At 58.9% G+C, this 9,569-nt stretch overlaps 1 protein-coding gene across 1 annotated transcript in view; it reads right to left on the bottom strand.

Annotated features, from left to right (window-relative positions):
* Window positions 1–9,569, bottom strand: part of MRC2 (mannose receptor C type 2) — a 36,377-nt gene that overhangs the window by 11,858 nt on the left and 14,950 nt on the right. The window contains exons 6-12 of the mRNA XM_013005818.2: window positions 9,012–9,155; window positions 6,158–6,346; window positions 5,896–6,050; window positions 4,386–4,493; window positions 2,793–2,908; window positions 1,289–1,437; window positions 629–846 (exon numbers count right to left, since the gene is read on the bottom strand). Coding sequence (XP_012861272.1) covers window positions 629–846; window positions 1,289–1,437; window positions 2,793–2,908; window positions 4,386–4,493; window positions 5,896–6,050; window positions 6,158–6,346; window positions 9,012–9,155 — 1,079 coding nt within the window. The remainder of the gene's footprint in view (window positions 1–628; window positions 847–1,288; window positions 1,438–2,792; window positions 2,909–4,385; window positions 4,494–5,895; window positions 6,051–6,157; window positions 6,347–9,011; window positions 9,156–9,569) is intronic.

The following is a 9,569-nucleotide window of genomic DNA, read 5'->3' as shown; positions in this document are numbered from 1 at the left end:
TGAGACCATCTATGAGGATATCTAACCATGAGACCATCTATGAGGATATCTAACCCTGAGACCACCTATGAGGATATCTAACCCTGAGGACATCTATGAGGATATCTAACCCTGAGACCATCTATGAGGATATCTAACCATGACACCATCTATGAGGATATCTAACCATGAGACCACCTATGAGGAGATCTAACCATGAGACCACCTATGAGGAGATCTAACCCTGAGGATGATCAGCAGAGCCACAGTTCTTCATGTCATGAGGGATCTCAAGCTATATTGCTGGCTCCCAAATCTGGCTGAGGAAAGTTTGAAGCTTCCGATTCTCAGGACTCACTCACCTGACCTGCAGAATGAAAATCTCCCAGGGGTTGGTCTAGACTGTAGGTGTGGACCAGGCAATCCTGGAGAATTGCCAGGCTGCCCCCAACATCCGGGAACCTCCAAAACAGCTCTCTCCAATTCCTTCAATTCCTCAAATGCTTACTGAGCACTTCCTGTGTGCCCACCCCCACTGCCAAGAGCACCACCACTAACCCCTTCTGTCCACAGGCCCACTAGACCCCTCCAGGCTGGCTGCTCCCCTGCCCGTGCCTCCCCTGCCCCGCACACCAGCAGGTTGCCCTACCTTATAGCAGTGCCGGAGTTTGGGGTCTGAGGCCCAGCCCTGGGGACACGAGCCGGTGAGGCTGGGCGTGGGGTCTGGCCCTGGCAGCTCCGGTGCCACTGGCGTGCCCAGGCTCTGGCGGCAGATGTAACGAGCCCGGAAGGTGGTGCAGTTCTTCACTTCCCACAGCCCCATGGCACTGCCCGTGGCTAGGGCCACACAGCCCCCTCGGCTGTACCCTGAAGGAGGGGAAAGGGAGACCCAACACGGAGGCGGTGAGACAACCAGTCTAGCCCTACAGGCCCTGGGTGCCAGCTTGGCCATCTCCGCAGGCAGTCTTTGTGGGCTGCCCTGTCTTTCTCTGACGGAGCCGCTTGGTGGCTTGGAACCACCAACCTGTTGATCAGCAGCCGAGCACTTAGCCATTTCACCAGGCCTCTCCCACTTTTGTAGGATTCTAAGCACTTGACCTACAGTCACCCTTTGGAGCCTCCCGTCTACCTGAGCAAGGAGCCCCGCCCCCATTCCACAGATGAGGAGTCGTAGGCAGATGAGCCTTGCGCTCATCCAATGACAATGACGGCATCACAGTCTGGTCCTGGTGTGGCAGGTCCATCCCCGGCCTCCCAGCAGCTCGCAGGGCAGTCCCTGGGAGTTGACCGAGCCCATGGGGGTGCTCACCAGGCTGGTCCCGATTCCAGTGTGTGTACATGACCTCGTCCCCGCTGAGCCAGCGGAAGGAGCCCGTGCTGTTGAGGTCTTGCAGGGCTGTCCAGAAGAACTCTCCGTCCCAGTTGTAGATGAGGCTGCTGACGAAGGCCTGCTCGAACCTGTGGGGAGAGGCTGGTCAAGGCAGGGGGCTCCCCCCACCTCTCCCGGGGCTCAGCAGGCTGGACGCCCTGCCCTGGGACCCTGAGGACCGCGCCTGGTCGGTCACTTTCTCCAGGACACTGGCCCTGCCTCGGATTCGCAGAGCAACCCAACACACCCCCTGGGACGGCCCACCCCTCCTCTGCTGTGGAGAAGAAAACCAGCCCCCAAGGCCTGCCTTTCAGGGGCATTGAGTCCCCAGCTACGTGATGGGGAGTCAAGCAGCACTGCTACAAAGCCACAGAAGCCTGTATTAAAGCAAGAGCGAGCAGCCCGGCGCTAGTGTTCCCCTGCGCATCTTCCGCCTGGCTTCACCCCCTGCTGAGGGCAGCCTCTCTCTCTCTCTCTCTCCTCTCCTCAGTACACACTGTGATGGGACAGCAGTGCGGGCATCCTCCAGGGATGCTCTTCCTTCTCAGGGCTCTTTTGAGTTGGGGGAAACGAACAGAAGTCTGGGGACAAGATGGGGGCTGCAGGGTGGGTGGAGTAAAGCTTCCCACCAAGACCCTCGGGGCTCGGGCCCAGCCTGCCCACCATCGGGGAAGGGCAGGTGCGTTGTCAGGATGGAGAAGAACATTCCTTAGGATAAACTTCCCGGCCTTTCTCTCACCAAGATGGCTTTCCATTTTCTTAAAACGTCTTGCTAATAAGCCCCTGTGATTGCCTTTTGTCCATGGGGTAGATATGCAAGAGTGACCTTTTGGGGTCCCCCTAGTGACCTCTTGGCCTGGATTTCCACTGGCCCAGTAGATGCCCCTTGGAAACCCATTGCTATCGGATCCTTCCACTTGTTTTGGTTGGAAGGTACCCCAATGAACATAAAGGAGCCCTGGTGTCATCGCAGTTGCATACTGGGCTGCTAATCACGGGGTCTGCAGTTCGAACCCACCAGCCACTCCATAGGAAAAAGATGAGATTTTCTACCCCTGTAAAAGGTGAGTCTCGGACACCCACAGAGGCAGTTCCACCCTGTCCTATAGGGTCGCTGTGTGCCAGCACTGACTTGATGGCAGTGGGTTTGGGGGGAGTTTGAATGAGATGAAATGTCTTGCTGAACCTGTCTGTAGCTGTCCACTGATCACAGAGACGTGGTCACACACCTTCTTGGAATACACTCCTGCACGTAGACTTTAACCTTAGCAGCAATGCTTTCTGATTTCCCCTGGCCCCTGCCCCCACCCTGGAGAATAAACGAGTCCTCCTTGTGACAAGACTAGAAAGGGGCTCTGGGGTCGGGTCAGTTCCAGGCCCCTCAGGGGGTCCCAGGCAGGATGGAGGGGCCACATGAGGCCAGCACGCCAGCCCCTGCATGTACCTGTTGGTGATGGTGACCAGCTGAGAGCCATGGTCGGTGCACAGGTGCCGGGCCTCACTGTAGGTGACTTGGTCCTCTCCCAACCAGTAGCAGGATGGGCTGTGCCATGTCCAACCCTAGCTCGAGAGAGTAGGCAGCAGGGGGTGTCTGGGAAAGGGCCTTCCCTCCCTCACCCATAAATCCTGGGTAACCAGTGGCATCTCCAAACGTACCGGGTGCTCCGACACAGACAGGTCACTCACTCGGACCCCAGCAGTTTATGTGGTTCCACTCAGTCACTCCCGCACACCCCCCTCACGCCCACTCAGGGGAAGAAGCATGGCCCTAGGGTGGCTGACCAGCCCAACAGATGTCTCTCTTTGACCTCTGAACCCAAAGATGCCGCTGCTGAGAGATGGCCAGCTGGCTGGGAACCAGAGCCAGAAAGCCGGGGTGGGCCACAGGCTGTGTGGGGCTCAGGGGCCTGGGGAAGTTTGGGTGAGCAGAGGAGGCACCTGGCCCAGAAAGGGAGCAGGTGAAAGGTGGGCTCTGAGGGGTTAGCTCCCCCATGAGGCCTGACAGGGTGTTACCCCACAGAGCCTCTTCCCCAGGGGCTCCCTGGGTGGGTCTCTGCTCCCAGCTACCAAGAGCCCTGCCTTACAGAGGGGGTCCTGGAGCTCTGAGAAACCAAGCAACCTGTCCACGGCCCCACAGCACAAATAGGCCTGGGACCTGAGCCCTCAGTTCTGCCCACGGCAATGGCAGGTCTCAGGCTGGCCTGGGGTGGGCCTGGCGGCCTGGCAACCAGCTCGAAGCTGGGGGAGATGGAAAATCAGAATCGCAGCTCCCTGGGCAGATGCCAGTAGGGACAGAAGCAGGTGTGTGTGCACGTGCTGAGGGGTGGGGGCTGTACGCTCAGCTCCCCGGGCTCTCCTGTTCTCTCCTACCCCCCACACCAGGACACAGCCGAGGGGCTAGTCCCCACCCGTGCAGTCAAGCTGGCCCCCAGACTCCTTCGTCAGCAGGGCGCCTGCGCTGCTCTCCGTCCTCCCCCCACTCTGTTGGCATTTCCTGCTCCTCCCTGCTTGGGGAGGGTTTCGGATAAGGGTGGGGTGGGCTGGGGTGTGGTGAGGGGGCCTTAATCCAAAGGAAAACAGCGAGGAGCCAAGCTGGCAGCACCAGGGGGCCAGCCGGCGGGAGGAGCGTGGCTGGCAGCCCAGCAGATGGCGCCGTCAAGGGCCCAGACACCACAGAGTGGCCTTTATGAGCCGCACCTCACAGGCTCTCTGCAGGCTGGGCCCGAGAAGCGCGGGTCGGAAGGTGAAGGAAAAGCCCGTCGGCCTCCAATCCTCACATGCACACTCATCCCCTCATCCCTGAATTCCTTCCTCATTCCCCAAGGGCGTGGGGTGGGGGTAGGCCCACCTGCAGGCATAGACACCCCCACCCAGAGTAGCCCAGGGGAGCCCACATGCTGGCGGATGGCTTGGCCTGTGCGAGGAGCGGGGGCAGACGGGTTTGCCTGGGCTCCTGATGAGGGAGGGCACTGGATTCAGAGGGGCAGCTGCTCCCCCCACTCCCCCCGCCCCAGCCATGATCTAGAAACAGCCTCACCTTCCGGCAGCCATGGTCCTCTTCGGCCGTGCCCTGGCTCAGCTGACCTGCCTTCTTGCAGATGGACGGCAAGGACTGGTTACAGGGACTGTCATTCCAGCGACCCTCCTAGGAAGGCAAGGTCAGGAGAGTCTCAGAGCCCCGGACAACTGGTCTAGGCCTGACCCTGCCTCAGACGTGCTGTGTGATTCTGAGCGTGTGTCCCAGACAATCAGCTAGTCTGATGGGACAATCAGCAGGGCTGATGGGAACACACGAACATGAGGATATGCAAATGCCCAAAAAACGCTGACGAGCACTGTAGGGGCCGTACTTAAAATGACTTCTATTTTTATGTCTAAACACCAAGGACAAACTGCCTGAGAGTAACTGGTGGCAGGACAGACGGGACACCCGGCTTTTCCCCCCAGAGCCGAAGCTCAGCTGGTGAAGCTGAAGGCGTTCAGTCTTGGGGCCCAGCCTTCATCCTTCTCAGCATCTGCAGCCCCAGCCTGAGGTCTGCAGGGGTGCTGGCACCCCAGGCACCAAAGAGAATGCCAGGCCCCTAGTAGGCACTCAGTCCTGTTCTTAACTCTTTGACAGCATGGCAGGAAGGGTTGAGTTGTGAGGTCCAGTTATGTGCTGTAGAACCTAAACCCAGGAGCCCCACCCGACCTGGGAATGGGGGTGCTTTGTTATGTGAGCATGGCGGAGGTCTCCGGAGGGGTCAGGGGAGCAGCCCCCCACTTCAGGAAGCTGGCAGAAATGGGGGATTGGGAGAGGCCAGAGAGAGCTTGGAGACCCGCTGAGAAGAAAGGATTTCCTGAGAGCGGGCAGGCGGGCGGCCTGGACTTGGACTTTTGACCTCCTGAGCTGTGAGAAAATCCATCTGTGTTCACTAAAGGCTCCCACTTGTGGGATTTCAGCTACAGCGGCACTAAGAAATGAAGACAGTCCCCCAAACCAGATGGCCCCGTCACTTCAGGACCAGGCAGCCTCTGCAGGCTAGACTGTCCCTGTCCCTGGGCGAGAGGCCTGTCCCTAGGGCTCCCCCAAGTGCTACACAGTCCCTTCGCCCCGCAGGGAGCCCTACTTCCCTACCTCCCCATCCACCCTGCACCGGCCAGACTCCTGACAAACAGTCCTTCTCTGTGATGGCAGAAGATGGGCGGGCCCTGACCCCCTCTGCCCCTGGGGTAGATCCACTAATTACCTAAGCTCGGGTGCCACCTGCTGGTCAGGAGGGGCAGCTGGCAGGAGACCAAAAACGTGCCAGGCTGCCCTCAGGCTCCATGCAAAGGAACTCTTAATTAACTCCTAAGTTTCCCACCAGCCCTGCCCGGCCAGCCCCATCAGCGGTCCACTGAGGCACAGTGAGGTGACCCAGCTGGATGAGAAGGAAGTGAGGCTCAGCCCCAGGCAGGCAAGGGAAGCAGTCATGGATGGGTTTTGGGGAGGCAGGGGGACTGGTTAAAAGCTGACTGAGCTAGGATGTTAGGGAAGGAAGGGCCGAGGCAGAGGGGCGTCTCACCGGCCCCCAGATGGTGACGCAGTCCTCCAGGCTGTCCCGGAAGTTGTTGGGCTCAAAGGGGTGCCAGTGGGTGAAGCTCACCAGGCTGCCATCGGACCACTCAAAATTCATCTGCAGTTTCAGGTCATTCAGGCCGATCCACAGCTCCTCCACCTCTGGAGGACAGCAGGGGGTCAGCGCCCGCCCGCCGCCAGGGGGTAGGGGCCAACCCCCAACCCCAACCCCATCCCACCCCCAGGCGCGGGCTCGGGCGGCCCCTCACCCTGTTTGATCTGCTGGGTGACGAACTCCAGCTCGGCCGTGCTGTGCACACTGAGCAGGTCGCCGCCTCCCCGCAGACAGGCCTTTTTGGACTCCTGCCAGCTGCGCTTCTCGGCCTGCAGGCGGTAGCAGTGGCCCTGGAAGGGCTGCCAGCTTGGCTCGCACGCCACCTGCACGTTTGCCCAGGTGTCTGCGGAGACGGAGAGGCGGATGCTGGGTTGCGCCTCCCAGCCCCGGGGGCCACCGGACCCTGGGTGCCCAGAGCCGCCTCCTCCAGGGGGCATCCTCAATCCGCCTAGATCCTCATCAGCAGGGCGGGCCTCGGAGATGCTGAGAGCAAACGGCCCCACCCCAGGCCTGCCGGAAAGGAGCCTGGTGGTGCCACGGTTAAGCGCTGCGCTGCAAATGCAACACGTGCTCCAGCAACACGCCCTGTTTCCTGGGTGGGAGAAAGCCTTGGGGACCTGCTTCGTAAAGAATCCCGCCCAAAAAACCCCGAGGGGTAGCTTTCCTCCGTGACAGCACACAGGGCACCCAACACCAAGGCTGCTGGAGGCCCAGAGGCAGTGGGAGAACCCAGTCAGGACCCTCAGAATGAGCTGGGCCGGGGGTCAGGGCTGGGGAACTGGCTTGATGTGTGGCGTGGGGAGGGCATGCTTGCTCCGCCATGGTCCCAGGGAAGGCTCGATTGCCTCAGCTCAACCCGGACCCTTGCCCCACAGCCCGTGGGCCTTGGTTCCCTCTCGATCAGCAGGCTTCTTGGTGCAAGAGTCACGCTGGGCTCACACCCACCCAGCTCAATAAACAGAGCCACCACCATGATCTCAGACAGCCTTTTAACCAGAGGTCTGCGTGGCCTGGGCAGCTCTGGGTGGAGGGGTTGGGGCCCTCAGGGGCCAAGGTGAACCAGAGGGAAGTGCAGTAATGGGGATGGGTGGGAGTGGGAGTGGGGATGGGGATGAGAAGTCACTGCTCATGGGCTGGAAGTGATGACAGCTCTGCATCTCCGATTGCTCCTCCTTCCCTCACCCCTGCCCCTCACCCCGTACCGCAGGGCTAGCCCCGCCAGGACCTTCCTCACCCCCATTTCCATATTTCCACGCATTTCCAAGCTCTAGGAAAAGGGTCCGAGGGCAGCTAAGGAAAATAAGCCCCCAACCTGGGCCTGGGCAAGAAAGAGTAAGCAGGCCATCACCCGGCCACCCCAGTGGCAGGCAGGCTCGGGCAGGGCTTTGCCAGCCTGTGCCCACGAGAAGCAGCGTTCCTGGCATCATCGGGAAGAGTAAGAAGTAGAATCTAAGTCTCTCCTTGCCCCCAGTGCAGTGCCCTGCCCTTGGCACCAAGTTCATCCATGAGTCCCCAGAGCCAGACACTCCCAGGCTTAAAGGCCTTCAAAAGTTAGCTGAACCCTGCCTGTCTAAACTCATGTCCCCACCCTCCTCTCTAAGCCAACAGATAGACTGACTCACCTGAGGCTCTTACTAAGTGCAGGGAGACCTGGTGGGGGTGGGGGTAGAGGTTTTGAATTTCTCACCAACACCCAGGGATGTTGGTGGGGGGGGGGGCACATGCTCTAAGTACAGCCATGTGCCTTTTACCGTCCTACGATACAGGATGTACAGTAGGCCATTGTGTGATTTGGACATTGGGTGCACAGGACTAAATTGCAAGCAATCGCATTCACTGATTTCCCACCTTCCTGTTATCTAAGAGCCGGTTCCCCTCACTTACAGGGGATGCTTGTTTGCCTTGCATGGCCGCTATCACCACGTCGGACTGGCCGTGTCTGGGGCACGAAGCACTTCACCAGAATGACTGGCTACTGCTGCCTGAAGTATCGGTGATTGGGTAAACTTCTCGTTTTTAAGTGGGGAAAGTTCACATTAAAATCAATGATAGGAAGCACAGTGCATACACAAACTATTGGAGTTTATCAGGACGCTCCAAACACAGGCACTATGGCTTATGTATCGCCTGCTCTCCAGGTGTGCCTGGTTACGCCCCCTACATGCGTTCTCTGATGGGGGCTTTGTGACTACTCTAACTGAGGGACCATGCGTGGATAGGCAGTGAGATGTTACCAGAACAGAGCTACAGCTGCTGCTGATTTCCCCGCCCTCACACCTTCAGACACGCCGTTCCTTCTACGTGAAATGCTCTGCCCACAGTTTCATTCCTTACACTGAAATAAAGAAAGAGAGGGAGGAAGGAAGGAAGGAAGGAAGGAAGGAAGGAAGGAAGGAAGGAAGGAAGGAAGGAAGGAAGGAAGGAAGGAAGGAAGGAAGGAAGTCGATTCCAACCTGAGGCGACCAAGGATATACATCTGTACAGGAGGCAGATGGCCTCATTTTTCTCCTGCAGAACAGCTGGTAGGTGTGAACCGCCAACCTGAGATCAGCAGTCCAACACCTACCCAACAGCACCACCGGGGTTTCTCTTCAACCTGAAAAGCCCCAATTTCTATATAATCCTCTTTAAATCTCTCAAAAGCCGAATTACTTTTTCCTTTAGGCCCGGCTCTGGCTTATTATGGACATTTCTATAATCGCAGGAAGCTCAGCCTAGTCTCAGGGTGTGGGGGCGGCTCTCCCCTCCAGCAGCCACACCCCACAGAGCCAGGGCAGGTACTGCCAATATCCAACAGAGCACATGCGCTGGGATGAATGAATGACGCAGTCTCACTTGTTCAGACTTTAGCTGAACAGTGACATAGGGTCTGAGGCTCAGAATCACCCTGTGCTCTGGAGGTGGCAAGCGAGGAGGCAGGGTCCACAGGGGCTGGTGAGCCTTCCTTACTTAGAGGGTTGGCTCACCTGAGGGTCTTACCTGGGGATGGGCTCACCTGGGGGACTCACCTGGGAGGGGCGGGTCTGTGGTGGCGTTGGGTTTCTTTTTGCACACATAGGGCAGTGCGATGCTGCAGTCCCGGTTCTGCCAGCCCCCTGAGGACTCCGTGCGGATCACCCCACAGTTCTCATCGCTCGGGTTGTCCGGCTGGTCTGTGGGGAGGGCAGGGTGCCAGCACGCCAGGAGAAGCTCACCCCTTGGCTCCTTCAGCCTTTCCCAGTACTCCCTTCCTGCCTCCCTCCCCTCAGAGCCCACGCCAACCAGACTCCCCAACCAGTCACCGCCCTCTGCTCTGACCGTCCTTACTGGGCACCAGAGCCACCACTGAGCCCTCAGGGTGCTGGCCCCCGTCCTGCCACCTGGTCAGACTCCTAGGTGCCTACCAGTACTCCCTGCTGGTACTCCTAGTGCTCACTGCTGGGCATCAGACCCCTAGTCCTCACTGCTGGTATTCCTAATGCTCACTGCTGGTACTCCTAGTGCTCACTGCTGGTACTCCTAGTGCTCACTGCTTGATACTCCTAGTGCTCACTGCTGGTACCCCTAGTGCTCACTGCTTGATACTC

This window comes from Echinops telfairi, unplaced genomic scaffold, assembly GCF_000313985.2.
Source record: "Echinops telfairi isolate 266 unplaced genomic scaffold, ASM31398v2 ScPeMD7_7458;HRSCAF=8496, whole genome shotgun sequence".
NCBI classification, from domain to species: Eukaryota; Metazoa; Chordata; class Mammalia; order Afrosoricida; family Tenrecidae; genus Echinops; species Echinops telfairi.
Note: the sequence above shows the minus strand (reverse complement) of the source record. Positions and strands in the feature narration are given on the sequence as shown.